At 34.9% G+C, this 17826-nt stretch overlaps 2 protein-coding genes across 4 annotated transcripts; both read left to right on the top strand.

Annotated features, from left to right (window-relative positions):
* The first annotated feature begins 2607 nt into the window (after window positions 1–2607).
* Window positions 2608–3723, top strand: LOC131183806 (uncharacterized). Its single transcript, XM_058154433.1, has one exon. The coding sequence runs from the start codon at window positions 2608–2610 to the stop codon at window positions 3721–3723; it is 1116 nt and encodes a 371-aa protein (XP_058010416.1).
* A 6965-nt stretch (window positions 3724–10688) lies between these two features.
* LOC110660373 (protein MLN51 homolog) lies at window positions 10689–17427 on the top strand. 3 transcript variants are annotated; one of them, XM_021818672.2, is made up of 11 exons: window positions 10690–11848; window positions 13197–13299; window positions 13373–14426; window positions 14759–14873; window positions 15262–15384; window positions 15984–16042; window positions 16151–16193; window positions 16305–16381; window positions 16459–16537; window positions 16819–16907; window positions 17001–17427. In XM_021818672.2, the coding sequence occupies exons 1-8, from the start codon at window positions 11151–11153 to the stop codon at window positions 16345–16347; spliced, it is 2238 nt and encodes a 745-aa protein (XP_021674364.2). In that variant the 5' UTR covers window positions 10690–11150; the 3' UTR covers window positions 16348–16381; window positions 16459–16537; window positions 16819–16907; window positions 17001–17427. The 3 variants fall into 3 exon arrangements, with proteins under 3 accessions (XP_021674366.2, XP_021674364.2, XP_021674365.2); XM_021818674.2 differs by lacking the exon at window positions 15262–15384 and having other exon boundaries at window positions 10689–11848; XM_021818673.2 differs by lacking the exon at window positions 16819–16907.
* Window positions 17428–17826: the final 399 nt, after the last annotated feature.

Raw genomic sequence — 17826 nt, 5'->3', positions numbered from 1 at the left:
CAAACTATTTTTTTAATAATATTTAAAATAATATTTTTATTTAAAAAAATTAGTTCAACCTTCAAAATCTAATGCTAAATATGTTGAAAGAGAGCTGCTACGGTCACGGTGACAGTAATGCTGATGCTAATGCTCATATTCTCAGGCCAAACCACAGCAATTGGCGACGGCCGAAGAGAGTGTTAAGTAAGCTGCAAATCTCGCTGCATCGATAGCAGTAAAACTTTACTCCCACGTTTGTGTACCCGTGAACCGCATCAAATTCAAGAGAAATTTACCTCTGAGTTAGGGGTAAAATAAATATTAATGAGAAATTAAATGAAATTTTAATAAAATATGAATGAAATTTATATAAAAAAAAACTATTAAATTATTAGAGAAACAAATAATAATTTTTCAAAAAAATATACTAAAATTTATAGATAAAAATTTAATTTTAAAAATTTGAGAGAGGTAATCAGTAATTTCATTTTAAAAAATGTATTAAAATTATAAATAATTTTTTAATTTTAAAAACTTGTGGGGTCAAGCTCCGAGTATTTCCGTCCTTGATCAAATTGGCCAACGATAAGTTGGTAACCCACAGTAATGGGGGCAGAAATTTTAATTGGGAGGTCCAAGTAAAAATATATCATCTTTATATATATCTTTCCTCAGTTTTAATGGTATAATCAGTTTTGGTATATATATATATATACCAAAACTGATTATACCATTAAAACTGAGGAAAGAGATATTACAATCACAAAGTCTTTTGAGATCATTAAGCTTTTAACTTTTGCTTCCTTGAATAAACACAAAGTCAAAAGTTACAACTATATCTATATAGGGTTAGTTCAGGTAGGAATCAAGCCCTTAACGAAAGAAGGTCTGAACACTTCCATCTTAACTGTTCTAAGAGATGCTTGCTTCTATGACTTCCAAGATTCTTTGCTTAGTTCTGTTGAGTCTAGTCTTTACACTGGTCCAATTTCTTTTGAATGTTATCCAAATTTAACTGTTTCTTTAAATGATAGAAATTTGCTTGATAGTCTTATTTTGCAAATTAAAACTCATAATTATAAAATGCTTCCTGGATCTATTCCTATTGCTTTGATTTTTAAAGTTCATTACAAAGCCATGATGACTGCTTTTGCTTCTAAAGTTCTTATTCACAGTCAGAAAGGAGAAACCCTCCTCCTTCAAACTGATCTTAGCAGAGCCAATGCTGTTATTCCTAAAGCCATCAAATGGAATGAAGTCTCACTACCTGAAGGCTAGATCCTAGAAGGAGCCACAATACCACAACCACTGCCTCCACCTAGCCCAAATACCCAGCTTAAAGAAATCGCTCAGTTCCCTGACGGAAAAGTAAAACTCTCTTTTGCTAGAAAACCCCCAACTTCCAGAAGATCTTTTAATGCTACCTCTTCCTCTGGAACTATAGACCTAGGAAGAATCTCACAACTACCTACTATCATAGATCTACCTCTAACCAGAACGCCCTCTGTAGTTAATTATCCAATAACTATAGAACACTTTACTCGAATCCCAGATCTACCTAGACACTCAATTTCCGATATACCAAGAATAACTTCAATGCAAACTGTTGACTTTTCAACTACCATACCACGACCTGTCTATTCCACTCCTGAAGAACAACCCAGACCTACATCTCCAACCTTCTCCTCTGTGACTGAGAATAAAGAATTTGAACTGGATGTTCTTCAAAAGGATTTTCATATTAACAAAGCTTATCTTCAAAAAGATTTTTATGCCCCTCATAATCATGAGAAAAAACTTTGGTTTTTCCAAAACTTCATGGACCAAAGGCAGGAAATCCAAGAGAAATTTTATGCATTCCTTCATGAGCATCAAATGCATATTTTCTTCTTTGATTGGTTTAAAAAATATGCTTCTGAAGATCATCTGGAATATCCTTTTGCTTCTAAAACCTTAAACCCACTTTCTAAAACAACTTCCTAGCAAACTTCAAAAGAAGAATGGATTCAATCTGTCCATCTCAAAATCACCCTTACAGCTTCTCCTTTCAAGCTTAAGAGTGAGAAGAACACTGAGAGAGATCTTGAAAATATCATCCAGCAGAGCAACTGGACCAATAGTCATCTTCATACTATTGGAAAACAGTTAAATGTTCTCCAAAAGCAGGTTCAGCACCCAACCACCATTATCGCCTCCACAGAAACAAAGATGAAAGCTCCAGCCTTTAAGCCTTTTGAAGTTTCAAAAAGCTCTCTGGCTAGCCTCCAAGAAAAGAACAAAGAAGAATTTCTACAAGCTATTCAGGATCGCCTGAACCAACTTCCATCAACTTCTTTAAAGTCCAATGTCATCATTCCAGACACTCCTGAAGCCTCTGTCAATGTAATGGAACAACCGTTTGACGAAGAGAACGTCTTCCAAGAAGAACCTCTTCCAAGAGTATATAAAGTTCATTGGCAGAATCCCCAACAACTTTACTATCCACGAGCCACTGCTCCAGATATCAATCTGGAAGATAAGCCGAGTGCCCTCTCCCAAAGCCGCTACAATGCTTCTTCTGTCTATGAATGGAACATAGATGGAATGTCATAACACAATGTTCTCAACATTTTCCAACAAATGACGATGGCTGCAAATGCCTATCGAACCCAGACAGGCACCACTGATCAGGCTATTACAGAACTTCTCATAGCAAAATTCTCAGGTCAACTAAAAGGATGGTGGGATTACTATCTCACTCTCCAGCAGAAACTTGAGATTCTAAAGTATGTTGAACTCGATGAAGATCAAGATCCGATACCTGATGAAAATGGCAGACCAATTCAAAATGATGTTGCCACCCTCATCTTAGCCTTGACACTTCACTTTGTCGGAGATCCTTCGCATCTCAAAGACAAGAATGCCGAGCTTCTTTCAAATCTTCGATGCAAAAAACTTAGTGACTTCAACTGGTATAAGGATACTTTCCTTACCAGAGTTATGCTTCGGGAAGACTCTAATCTACCATTTTGGAAGGAGAAATTCCTTGTTGGCCTCCCCCTTCTCCTTGGTGAAAAGGTTCGAAATAAGATCAAGGAACAGAATAACGAAAAAATTCCTTATTATCAACTCACTTATGGAGAACTCATTAGTTTCACCCAGAAAGAAGGCTTGAAGATTTGCCAAGATCTTAAGCTACAGAAACAACTCAAATGGGAGCTCCATAAAACCAAAAAAGAACTTGGAACCTTCTGCCAACAATTCGATATTTCCTACCAAAAACCATCTTCCTCTTCAACTTTCAAACCATGCACAGACTGTCAAACCAAAAGATATCGCAAGCACAAAAAACACTTTTCCAAACATAAAACCTCCTACTACCAAGACAGACCTCCCAAAGGAAAGTCTTACAATAGAAAGTACCAAAAACCTTCTCAAAAACCCTATGATCCCAATTATACTCTCAGAAAAGATGTTACTTGCTATAAATGTGGCAAGAAAGGTCACATTGCAAAATATTGCAAGCTCAACAGGAGAATCCATGAGCTCCAACTTGAAGAAGAAACTTTGTATAAACTTGAAGCCCTTTTGCTTGAGTCTTCTGATTCTGAAGAAACTGTTTCAATTTCTTCAGAAGATAATCAGGCCCTCCAGCTTGATGAAGTCCTCTCCGACTCTTCTACTTCTGATAAATCCGAAAAACAATTGAATATGCTCACCAGAGATCAAAGGTTTATGCTTGATATTATTCAACACATCTAAGACCCTCAACTTTAGAAAGAATATCTCACCAAGCTTCAACACTCTTTTGAGGCATCATCTTCTGAAACCCCTTCCACTTCTGTGCCATCTAAAGCCAATAACCCATATGACCTCACAGTCATCTTACAAAAAGCCAAAACTTCCAAAACAAAAACCTCTGCTTTCACCATTCAAGAACTTCATACTGAAATCAAAACTATCAAGTCTGAACTCAAGCAACTCCAAACCAAACAGAAGGAAGACTCGTTGTCATTCAACTTCTTCTCAACAAATTTTCTGAAGAAGAAGAACACAATCCAGAACTTGAAACTGAAACACCACAACTAGCCAACCTACAAGATGTTCCAAATAATTTTCTTTCAATTTTAAAACAAGTCACTTCCCAAAAATATTTGGTCAAAATAACTTTGAAAATTTCTGATGATTTTCAATTAGATACTATTGCTCTCTTTGATACAAGTGCTGACCTTAATTGTATCAAGGAAGAAATATTTCCAAAAGCATTTCGAGAAGCAACTACTGAAAAGCTAAAGGCCGCTAACAACTCTTATCTCGAAATTGATTCAAAAACTGATGCATACCTTTTGAATAATGGTTTGCAAATCAAAACTTCATTCTTGCTTGTGCATAACATTCATCATACGGTCATACTTGGCACTCCATTCATAAATCTTATTACTCTTTATGCTGTTAATTATGATCATATTTCTGCTAAACTTAAAGGAAAGAAGATTGTTTTCCCTTTTATTGAAAAACCCCAAACTTGTAACTTGCATATTATTAAAGCCTGCTCTGTTTATGAAAATCAACTCAACTGTCTGATTTTGTCAAAGGAAATAGAACTTCAAAACCTAAGAAAAACTGTTTTAATCCAAAGAATTCAAAATCAACTTCAACTTCCTATTTTAAAGAAAAAGATTTCTCTTCTTCAACGACAAATAGAAAATACTGTTTGTTCAGATCTTTCGAATGTTTTTGGAAAAGAAAACAACATGTTGTTGATCTCTCTTACGAAAATGATTTTCAAGAATCTCAAATTTCTACTAAAGCCCACCCAATTCAAATGAATAAAGAACTTGAAGACCACTGTAGAAACGAAATTAAAGATTTGCTTTCTAAAAATTTAATTTCTGCTTCAAGGTCCCCCTGGAGTTGTGCTGCTTTTTATGTTAACAAGTATTCCGAAATTGAAAGAGGAGTCCCCCGACTTGTTATTAACTATAAGCCTCTTAACAAAGCTTTGAAATGGATTCGTTACCCGATTCTAAACAAAAAGGATCTTCTTCAAAAACTTTTTGCTGCAAAAATCTTTTCAAAGTTTGACATGAAATCTGGCTTTTGGCAAATATAAATAGCTCTCAAAGATTGTTACAAAATTGCTTTCACCATTCCGTTTGGCCAATATGAATGGAATGTCATGCCATTTGGTTTGAAAAATGCCCCATGTGAATTTCAACGCATCATGAATGACATTTTTAATCCATACTCTGCATTTTACATAGTTTACATTGATGATGTCTTAATCTTTTCATCTTCTATTGAGCAACATTTCAAACATCTAAGAACTTTTATCCTTGTTGCTAAAAGAAATGGACTAGTAGTTTCTAAGTCCAAAATTAGTCTTTTCCAGACTAGGATTAGGTTCTTAGGACATTATATCTCCAATGGTACAATCTCACAAATAGAAAGGTCACTTGCTTTCACTGATAAATTTCCTGACAAAATTATTGAGAAAACTCAACTTCAAAGATTTTAGGATGTTTAAACTATGTCTTAGATTTCTTTTCAAACTTAAATAAACTGCTTCAACCACTTCATGAAAGACTTAAAAAGAATCCTAAGCCCTGGACACAGGAACACACTCCCCTTGTTCAGAAAATCAAAACCCAAATAAAGCAAATTCCTTGCTTATATCTTGCTGATCCATTTGCTTTTAAAATTGTTGAAACTGATGCCTCTGATCTTAGATATGGAGGAATTCTAAAGCAACTTAAAAATAACAAAGAAGTTATAGTTCGGTATATTTCTGGACATTAGGATGAAACTCAGAAAAATTATTCCACTATTAAAAAAGAAATTTTATCCATAGTCATCTGCATTCAAAAATTTCAAAGTGATTTGCTTAATAAAAATTTTTTGCTTCGAATTGACTGCAAATCTGCAAAAGAGATTTTGAAAAAGGATGTTCAAAACATCGCTTCTAAACAAATCTTTGCTCGTTGGCAAGCTATTTTAAGTATTTTTGACTTTGATATCGAATATATTAGAGGGGATATGAATTCTATCCCTGACTTCCTAACTCGTGAATTCTTGCAGACTCCTCACAATGATACCAAGAAAGAAGACTGAAGAATCAATGAAAGAAAAATCTTCAGCTTTTACCTCAAAGAAAACTTCACCCAAACCCCAAGCTTCCTCTCAACAACTTACACTAAGCCAACCTAAGATGACTTCCCAAAGCCCTATTGTCTCATGGAATGCTTTATTCCAGAAAGAAATAGATCAACTTGATTAACCTTCAACTTCCCAAACTCCTCCAGAATAACTTTCTCCAAGTGATTTGCAAGTTTGGCTTGCAGGCCTCATTAATCACCCACAACTTTGCCAGTCCCTCAGAGATTCTCTCCCAGAAGGACAACACAAAAAACTTTTAACTCAAGCTTGCTCTCAAGAAGCTGAGAGAGAAATTATTGTTCAAAACCAAAAAACTCTCTCTCAAAAATTACTTTCAACTCCTAAACTTGTTCCTTCAAAGGATTTGACTTTAAAATCAAACGAACCAGTGGTTTCACAAAACTTTTCTCAAAACTCTGGTTTAGCATTCAACTGGATTTTAAAGGATTCTTATCAAAGTATTTTAACTGTTGAGAATGGATTTTATGATTCTAACCCTCGTTTATGTGCAGCTAAGTTCTTTGGTTCTTGGCACTTCAATCCGTGGGATAAGTCTAAAGATCCAGCCTACTACCAAAGTATTTTGATTGAAACTGGGTCAGTCAAAATTAAACACTTCCCAGAAAACTCCCCTGTCCCAAACTATTCCACCTGCACTATACTCAAAGTTATCCACCCTGCCAATTGGGGACAAGACTTATTTGCCCCAAAGCAATTTCAAGCTAGATTTGGTCAAAGCCTCCCTTCTACTACAACTTTCACATATTGGGATTACCACCAAGCTTGGATAAATGCTTTCCTAATCCAAAACCCCAGCAACTGTCATACTTGGCTATTTTTCTTCCAGACCATCTCCAAATTTCACTTTCCCAGATGGTTCGCCCAATGGTGGAATTGGATGGGAGCCATCCCTAAAATATTGCCCTCCGAAATCAATCAAGGGTATACAACTTTCAAGGCTCGCCATAAGCCCACAACTGAAGAAGACATATTTTATCCCCTCATACTATTTGCTTCGAAATTCTTTATGCCATGGGTTCTTTCATGGGACTATGGTTACAAAACTGATCAACTTCTCCAAGGGCCAGTTCTAATTTGCAAGTTCAAAATTAGATGGTGGTCCAAATTTCAAAAACATCAAAAGGCCTCCTTAGAAGCTGTGAAACAATGGCTACTCAAACAGCCTAAGGAGCAAAGACAACTTCCTTCAACTTCTGCCCAAAACCCTATGACTTTTTTGGCCCAAAAATCAAATGCTCAATCCCTCTTGGCCCAAGCCAAGTCTGAAGAAGAATATTTTACTATCATCCAACAATTACCGAGTAACAGGTCCTCCACTTCGAAAACTCCAAGCCAAGCTAACTCATCTTCTGATGTCGTCAGTCTCAGTAATGATAATGAGGATGACTGCTTTGGAATATTGTCTACCTTAAAGCACCAATAACTCTTCACATGCCTACAGTTCGATATCAACTTTTCTGGCTATCATCAAGACAACTTTGGTCATCACATGGCTACAGGAACTCCACTTATATATCTTTTTAACTTTCTCATGTGTAATAATAACTTATAATCATTGTAAACCTCTTTCCTTCATCCATAAAAGGAAGAGGCTCTCTACTTCATTTTACAAGGTTTTTTCCTTACAAGTCTTTCTTAGGGATACCTCTCCCTTTCTTTATCCTATCTCCTTGTGAGTGTCCGATATCAGAGCTTCAATAAAACTATCTTCTTACAATCTTTATTTGTATTTATTCTTCACATCTATATCCGTGGCTGGTTCTACCGCCCATAATTTTATGCTTTTATAACTTATTGTTTTATTCTTTATATCTATGTCTATGGCTGGTTCTACCGCCCATAATTTTACATATAACTTGTTGATATATATATATATATATATATAATTGAATCACTAAATTTGAGAGTTAATTTTAATTTAATATAGTTTACGATGCTGAGCAGAATTATATTATTACTGTCATCTCATATACCACAATCATTAGGGGTTTTATTATCTTTCATTCTAATATTTTACTACTAACACAAAATTATCACAAATGTCCTACAATATAGACTAGTCCATTTATTCTGGAGTTCTGTCATGACCGAAGTCCCAAAGCTTGAAGAATAGATTTTCAGCTTCTAATAGCAGTTAAGATTGTTGTAAATGACAATAGGTTGAACACATTCCATAAATGGTAAAGTACCTTATGATTCATGAGAGCTTTTCATCAATATCAAGATAAACTTGTATTTCTCATAAAAAGAATATTGTAAATTTGAGTTTTTGGGTGGTGTGAACTAGAACAGCAAAAGAAGATTGTAAATTTGGTTACTGATAGATGTGAGGGGCCCATGATAGATAAATACAAAAAATTTTAAAAAATAAGTTCTAATGAAGCTCTTATAGATGAAGTTTAATGATAATTAGGAGTGATCATTATTTGGTTTAAATCGAAAAACAGAACCGAACCGTCTTAATTTGGTAATTTAATTCGGTTTTTGATATAATTCGATTTGGTTCAGTTTTGTATTTTAAAAATTTTGATTATTTCGGTTAGATTCGGTTTTGAAGAAAAAAAATCGATTTGAATCGAACCGAATAATATTTTTTATTTTTGAATTAATTTATTTTGATGAGGAATTTATGAATTATATGTAATTATATATATATATATATATATATATATATATATATATATATTGCTTAATTTAATTGATTAATGGTTATTATGTTCAAACTAAGGTTAAAATCAAACCAAATAACTTGAAAATCAAGTCTAAATTAAAAATAAGTAAAATTTAGAACCGATCGGTTTGAACCGAACCGAACCGAAATAAAGCGATTCGGTTCGATTCGATATTTTATTTATTTCGGTTTGATTTTATTCTAAAATATAGTAATTTAATTTTGGTAATTTAATTCGGTTCGGTTTAGTTTAAACCGAATGCTCACTGATAATGATACTATTATGCTTTTCTATGACTTCTAAAGTGCATTTGATGGTTATAGTACCGCCACTTGACACCTATTAACAATCTCTTTGAATAAAGTATATATATATATATATATATATATATATATATTTTTTTTTTTTTTTTTGTATAAAAAAAAATACACCTATCTTAAGTTGAAAGTGTGCTGAGGTTATGTTTTTGACGTTCCGCAGCATGTGTTCAATTCCAATACAACTACAAATTGCAAATTACTAATAAATCTCTTATTTTGTTTTAGATTTTAAAGGGCATTAGTCCTAGCATGGCTTCATCTATCTAGCACCTCAAACTATATCACCCATTAATTTTTTTTTTTTAATTCTCACATTGCATTTTTAAATCCATCAATATTTGGTGAAATTAAGGGGTGATCGACTTGAATAGAAAGCCCATCAATCAAATTAAATTTGTTCTTATTTATATGCATCCGCAAAATAAACATTATATATATATATATTATACTCTTCATGTGCTGTTTTTCATTTGACATATGAAGCCGCAGTGGAGAGCTGCCTGGATGAATGCTCAATTATTTATCCCAACACCATGCATTTATATATACCCTTTAGTGTGTTTGTGTGCATATATGTACATACATTCGTTATGTGATTATAATAAGAATAAAATGTTGGTACCATAACAAGAAGTGTTATGACATGCTAGCGCATGATAAAACAGGAAATTACATTGGATGTATTCTTGTTGTTCGACCAATGAATTGTATTTACGTATGATCAATATTAATTTTGGTATATTTAGAATGATAAAAAAAATGCTATTTAATTCTTCTATTGTATGTATTATTATTATTTTTTTAAAAATACTCATAATAATAATTTGAGCTGACGGGATTTATTATTATTGTTTTTATGAACATACTAGCCAAATAATCCTAACAAATAAGAAAAAAAATAAATAGAATTCTTTCCTAATATAATTTTACCTTGATATAATATATTTAAAAATAAAAAATATTAAGATAAAAAAATTACATGAAAATAAAATAAAGTTCAAAAGAGGAAATAATAAAAAATTAAATAAAAATATTTTCTTAATAATATATAGTTAATTAACTAGTATAAAAAAATTGAGCATTCCGCGTTCTAAAAAAATTAATATAAAATAAAATTATTATATAAAGTTAAATTTAATTTAAAATAGTGATAATAATTTATGTTAATTATTGTTATTATTTTTTATAATCGTTGGTGAGAAGATTCTATATTTCCACGAGGAAAGGAATCGTGGGCCTTGTAGTACAAGCAATTAAAGGAATGGACCTGACAAATTTGCATGCCTACGTGGCAACACCCCGTTGGTCTCTATGCTACACTTAGATTCTAGAGATTCACTTACATGTGACTTGCAACGTAAGCACTAAGCACGTTTTTGCGTGTTCAAAAGCAACGTACGCATTTCCCGTGTCCTCCCTGACCTCACCAATCAAAAACCCAAGTAGAAATCTCAATTTCCTAAATTACCCTCATTTTTTAACTATTGAATTCCTTAAATACCCTCTCGCTCAAGGGAATAGACTTTTCTTTCTCTTTGAAAATCCCTCTCGGATAAGCTGTTTCTTTCTTTTTTTTTTTCCTTCCCTCTTTTTCTCCTGTGTCACATTATCTAGGGTTTGCTGAAATCTGTACCACTAGATCCAGAAGCGTGTGTAATCCTAAATTTGAAGGATATTTAGGCTTGTAGGGGTTTCGATTTCGTCTCATTATCTCGAATTAGCGTTTGGTTTATTCGAGAATTTTGAACATTTAGGGTTTTGCTGGTTTTGGTTAACCACAATTTCTTAATTTGGCTTCTGAGAATGGGTTTTTGGGGCTTCTAATTACGTTAGTTTCCCATTAGTTTGCGTTTGTTTTGGGCCTTTTTCGGTTTGTGAATTCACCTGGTGCTTCTACAGTTGGTGTTTGATCTCTGAGAAATTTTTGGGAGTTTCAGGGTTTAGGCTTGTTTTGTTTGGCTTTTAATTGTCTCTAAATTGGCTTTCTTTGGGTGAAAGTTTTATTATAGTTTTGGTTTTAATGGCGAAGGTGGGTGAAGAGGACGTTGAATATGATAGCGATCCTGAGGAGGAAAAGCGCATGCTGGGGATTAGAAGACGTGAAGCGGCAAGCGACGATGAGGAAGGCGAAGGGGAAGACAAAACAGGAATGGATCGTAGGGCCATTCACTCTGATGAATTGGATGTTCAGGGTGGGGCTGAATATGAGAGCGATCCTGAGGAGGAAAAGCGCCTGCTGGGGATGAGAAGACGTGAAGCGGCAAGCGACGATGAGGATGGCGAAGGGGAAGAGAAACCAAGAATGGATCGGAGAGCCCTTCACTCTGAAGAATCCGATGGCCAGGGTGGGGCAGCAGAATATGATGATGATGGAGAGGAAGTAGAAGGGGAAGATGATGAAGAAGAGGTCTATGAAGATGAAGAAGAGGAAGAAGCTTATGAGGACGAGGAAGAGGAAGATGAACTTGATGGGTTTGATGAAGGGAAAGAAGGGAATGCGGAGAGAGGAGGAGGTGGTGGTGGAGTGGAGGTTAAGGTGAAGGAAGTAGAGGGGAGGAAGGTGGAGGAAGGGGCAGATGTGAAAGCAGCGGAGAATCATGTGGAGGAGGAGGAGGATGAAGAGGGGAGAAAGGAGAATGAACCATTTGCAGTACCCACTGCTGGTGCTTTTTACATGCATGATGATCGGTTTAGAGACAATGCTGGTGGTCGACACAGGTACTACTGTAGTAACATAATTTTCGTTTTCAGTAGTCGAATTTATTGGAAAGATTCTGATATTTCCCAACGCTGATTTTTGACATTTTTTACTATCCAGCTGTAGCTAGTTAGTTACTAGTCCCCTGGCATGTATATTGAGTTTGTGTTTTTGGATAAATGTAGGCGTTATGTTTGGGCTGGTTAATATTAAGTTTCATCGTGACCTAACTTCCCCCTTTAACATTAACATTAACATTAACAAATATTATTGTAAGACCTGATCCTATCTAGTATTTATCTCCAAATTATTTCCCTTTCTTGGGATAATTTTCAGGGAACATTTTCTTGTGATTGTGGCATGTCTAAAATATGCATATATAGACCTATTCTGTATTTGTCACAAAATTTCCCTGCCATGGCTTTTAGTGAGGATATTTAGAATGTAGGGGAGAAAAAGAATTGTCATACAATCAGATAACAAGTTATGGTTTTTGTTTTTGAGGGTAGATATCATGCTATGGCTAACCTATGGGTTTGTGATGCTTCTGTTCCAAATTATATGTTGCTTGGATTTTATGGATGAAAAAAGAAGTTTGTAGTGTTTTTCCTATGCTTGAACTTGTCCATCTAGTTTTCCTTTTCAATTGCAGATGACTTTTGGAGGTTGTGTTCTTGGTGTCCCAATATTTGAATATCCTCCTTAAATTGCTATTTTATCCTGGAATTGTAAGCATTTTCTTGATAAATTAGTCCAGTATGTTCCTCATTGAGTCCTTAAATATTTCTATTGGGATATCAAGTTTCCATTCTTTGTTGGAGGAGAAAATAAATTTTTTTTTAAGCAATGAATTGTTTTAATATTCTGGACAACTTCATGCTGCTGTTTGAATCTGAATTGCCCATTTAAAACTTCTTATATGCGATGAATTTGGATAGCAATACTGTTACAGTTATATGAGCAGGCCTAAATATAAGCATTCATGTGGCAATCATGTTTTAATTTTGAGGTTTTGGTACCGTATCATGTGCATGTCTGTGCTCACATTTTGCAGTTGAACTGAGACAGGATTATGCTTTTCTTGATCCGTTTGCACTTTTTTATTTTTTTAATTTGATGGTTTGAGATAAAACATTATTATGGTGGATACTTTTCTGACTTGGTATGGATAGAAAGAATTGGTGACAAAAATTGGTTGAAATGTTGTTTACATCTAGCTGTTGTGCCATTGCTCCATCAAATTGTTATTTTAATGTTGTATTTCACTTTCTATTATCCCTTGGTGCCAATGTTTCCATCTCATTTTGCCTGCTATCATGTCCATTTATTAAACAAGTAATTTTAAAATCAACGTCATACTTGGTTTAGGAGAACATATGGCGGAAGGAAGTTGTGGGAGTCCAAAGATGACAAGAAATGGGGGCACGACAAGTTTGAGGAGATGAATTTGCAGGAAAGGCATTATGAACAGGTGAAAATTATATATATTCTCCCTTTTATTTTTCTTCTCTCTTTCTGAAGCTTTCCTTTAAAAATAATATCAGGGAAGAAGGGGTTCTAAAGGTAATTTTCGAGGTCGTGGTGGGAAAAGTCGAGCTCCAGACCGTGGATATGCTAGAAGGAACAAATCTAAAACGTTCAGCAATGGTAACAATCAGAGTCAGCCACCTAAAGGTGTGAGAGGGAGGGGGCCTAGAAAGTATGAACCTACATGGAAGACCGGCAGCCTGGCACCTCCAGCACAAAACAAACAGCCTGAGAAGTCATTAGATAAAACTTCACATAATAATTCTGGGAGAGCTTTTACTCCAACACCAAATACAGAACCTGATCAAGTGCTTCCTGCCAGAAAACATTCAAGCTTGAGTTCTGCTTCTCCTCCTTTTTATCCTTCTGGATCTTCGAATAAAGATATTCCTTTGACTCAGAAAAGGAATGTACAAGCTGGAAGTACAAGCAGGAATATTCGTACTTCTGTTATCAATGAAAGTTTCTCCATGCAGAAAGCCAGTGCATTGGCACGGGGGAAGAATATAGCTGATTCTGTTGGTATTGACAAGCTTTACAGTGATGATTCTGTTACTTCAGTGGCTGGGAAGTCCTTGAACACTATGCAAATGTCACCTGGATCTTCCTTGGTCAATACCATGCAATCCTCTCAATCTAGAACTCAAGGAAGGGGTGTAGCTATTTCAAGTCAGACGACTTATCAATCAGCCCCTGTGCAAAACCAAGTCAACAGAGCCTCATCTGCAACACAGCCCCATTCTGTTCAGCGGAGTCCTGTTCAAAATCGTGCCCAACCTTCTGTCCTAGCTCCTGGTCAGCAGTTCGGACAGCGTACTGGTACTGGATCTCAAGCTTCTTCACCCCCAAAAACAGTTTTGTCAATAAATTCGTACGAGTCTGGGGAGACTGAAACTACTTCAGAATCAAGTAAATCTAAAGGTGCATTGGTTGGAAAGGGAAAAGAAAGCATTCAAGGGAGCGGAAGAGGCTCTTTTCTGTATGGCGGTACACAGGTTATGGGAGCATCAGGGAATATGGGTGTTGGTCATGGTGATCAGAACTTTCCTGCAACTCCAGCCTTCTTGCCAGGTATAGGTTTTAGGATCACATTTTATGCTATTTAGGGGGAACATGGAATTCTATAATATTGGAAAGTTAGAGCTTTCATTTATAGCTAGTGCATTAGTTTTGTTACGATATTTTCTTTTTTTTTCTTATTACATTTTATTAGATTATATAAGACCTTGTTTTATAAATTATTTAAAGCTCTATTCCTTTTCATTATTCTTTTATGGAGTAGGAAAGAGCTTTACCCTAGCTTGCTGATTTTTGTATCTATATTATGTTAATTCAGAAATAAAAATTGCAAGCATGATATTTGTGCTTTGGGCCATTTCTTATCATGAGTGATTGGCATGCAGTTATGCAATTTGGGGGCCAGCATTCCGGTGGTATTGGAGTTCCTGCTGTTGGCATGGCGTTTCCTGGATATGTTGCTCAACCTCAACTTGGTTTAGGAAATTCTGAAATGACATGGTATGATATTTTTTTCCGATTCAGCTAGTACACTATTCAGTTAGAGATTCTGGGTTTTTCCTTTAGATCTTTTATGCTCAATGACGGTGATGTCTTTTTAATTACAAGTGACCAGTTGATGCTTTCTGTGATTCATTTCTCCACTGGCATAATCAGACTTATTATAAATCATCTTTTCAAACTTCCTTCTTTTTACTTCCTTTAAAGTTGTAGCTAATTCAAGGGATCCATTCGATACCATTCTTGCTATGTAGTTGATATCTAGATAAGAATGATCATTTGGTGGATGTGTTTGCTTAGAAAAATCCTTCGCAGTCTTTTTCTCAAGGAGTTTCTTTTCCCCCACTTAAGTGATAATAATAATGGTGGTGATTTTTATGATACTTAGGCTACCAGTTTTGGCTGGTGCTGCGGGTGCTTTAGGGGCTACTTATTGTTCACCTTATATTGGCGTTGATGGGGCTTATCATGCTCGCCCATCTGGACAGACATCTTCTGTGGGTTCTTCGAGGTTAGTAGCCTGTCATTTGTGTCGGTTATCTAGAACGTTCCAATCATCTATTGCCTTTTTGGTTAATGGAAGATTCTATGGTGACTTTGTTTTTAACGAAGTAAATACCACTTTGTCAATAACCTCTGTAGATGAATGAAACAAAACTGCATCCTATGGCTAAGTGCACAAAGTAAAAAACAAAGTACAGTAAAATCAATAACTGTGGGAAGCACTTTGGTTAATTGGCATGTCTTCTGTTAAATAATGTTGCTTGTAGTATATGGTCACTGGTGTTTTTATTATTTGTCCTATAAGCTCAATCATGATATGAGATAGGGTAGATGCTTATGCATGCATGCATGATGGTGCAAGGCCTAATGCATAAATTTGCCCTTGAACCAATTATGGAAGCCTATTACACCACTAACTTTCAATTTTGACCTTTATATTTTTTTTTCCTTTGTGTTCTATTACACCACTAACTTGATGAGCATCTTATGCAACATGTTAATTTTTTTTATTTGCTTCTGAAAGTTGCATGTTTGCCCTGGCTGAAGTTGAGGCTTTATCAACACATTATTGATCCAAGCTTGATGGTTCTTATTTTTTTGATGCAGCAAAGAGAGTGACAATATTAACAAGTCCAATAATGAATGGAAACCTTCTCAGAGACCTGGTGAGACACAAGCTTACTTTTTATGCCTTTGTACTTCAATATTGATTAAATTAGTTCACAACATGGTTATTATATTCTTATAGGGAACTAATTTGTTTTCTCCTGCAGAGCTTGTGAATGATGAGTTTGGGCAAAGACAAAAGCCTCGCAGGCAAGTGGAATTTTCTATGCTCTTGCCAAGGGGACTTGCCCCTTTTTATTTTTGTCTGTGTGATTTCCCTAGTTAACTTTTTTCAATTGCATTTTTTTGTTCTTTTTGTAGATACTCAGAGATGGATTTTAAGCAGCCAAGTACAAGTACTTAGATAAGGAGGACCATATTTGAATAAGCATATAAAGGTTAAGTTCGGTTCAGTTATGCTTTTATATCCTTGGAAGGCTTCAAGATCCTTAGTTGTGGTTTTGTGGTGATGCAGGCCCTTGATCTGGCCCCGTCTGTTCTCCAAAGTCTGTTCTGGAGTGCTTTGGGCTGCAATATGCTCCAGGATATTTTAGGTAACTGCATTTTGGCCTCTTGACCATTTTAAGGGAATCTCCCTTGCCATTTTTTTTCAAATTTTAATTATTTTGTCAGCATCAAGTTCCTTGAGAATTTTGATATTGATTCAATTTTTTTATATATATATTTTAGTAGTTAGTAGAACCTTGAAAATTATAACTCTTCTATCATTAGTTTTGATTAAGATTATGGTGTACCCTTTTAACTAGCTAGTTTAATTGTACTTACTCATTCCTTGGTCATTAACTCTCCATCACGTGCTGTTTGAATGCTGCAGCTATATGATAAAAACACCTGCTCATGCTGCATTCAATTTAAGAACAAAATTGTGGCTTGACGGGTGGTAGTTTCTTGTTTAAATGTGAGGTATGAACATTAGAGAAAGATCCATTGGAGTTGTTGGTTTTTAATTGCAAGTTGGACAATCTGATAATTTGCCTATGTTTTTATTGTTTTCAGGTTTTCTTGTGGTTTGGTTTTTTAGTGAAGCTTGAGAGAAATGTATGCGGGCTTCTCCAAAAACTATATACTAAAAAAATTTGAAGAAGAACAAGAACTATTGTGCAGAAGCTGTTTGGTTGGTAACGTTGAGTTTTCCTATTTATATAAGTAGATGGTGTTTGAGTTTTCCAACCGACTTTTGATGACCTTAACTTTGTGGTTGAGTCTGGTTTCGAGAGTACTTTAATGTGGGATTTCTATTTAGATGAGGACTGCCTACTTGGTAAAGATACTGCAGGGTAGAGAATTTAATTGTTAAGTGGACAAATATTGTGTTGACAAATGCTTTTTAAAGCTATGGACTGGGCTATGATTTAAATGTTACTCTTGTTCATGTTATGACGAAATTGAGGCAATAAATTTTCTGTGCCGCATTAATATTTTACTTGAATTTTGATTGAAACCCGTGAACTTCATTATATCCCAATTGCTCTGTTAGCTGGGCCTCAGCATCTGCTAAAGCAGTCTGTTTTTGCCTAGTGGAGAAAGTGTCGCCTTCTGATTTCTGAATTTGGATAAATTCGGGTTTCTATGACTCATTTATAGAGTTTTCGTTTCAACTGCTTTGACAAGCCGTTTTACTTACGACGGGTTTTTATGGGTGCTCAATTTAATTAAATTTTAATAGGATGGATTTGAATAGATATATCTAATCTCTCTGTATAAATATTTAATTAAATATAAAATATATATATTTTTTTATAATAATATTTATAAATTTTTATATAGAATAAAATTAAAATATTTTATGAAATTATTAAATTTTTAAGATATATATTATTAA

Source organism: Hevea brasiliensis, chromosome 1, assembly GCF_030052815.1.
Source record: "Hevea brasiliensis isolate MT/VB/25A 57/8 chromosome 1, ASM3005281v1, whole genome shotgun sequence".
NCBI classification, from domain to species: domain Eukaryota; kingdom Viridiplantae; phylum Streptophyta; class Magnoliopsida; order Malpighiales; family Euphorbiaceae; genus Hevea; species Hevea brasiliensis.
Note: the sequence above shows the minus strand (reverse complement) of the source record. Positions and strands in the feature narration are given on the sequence as shown.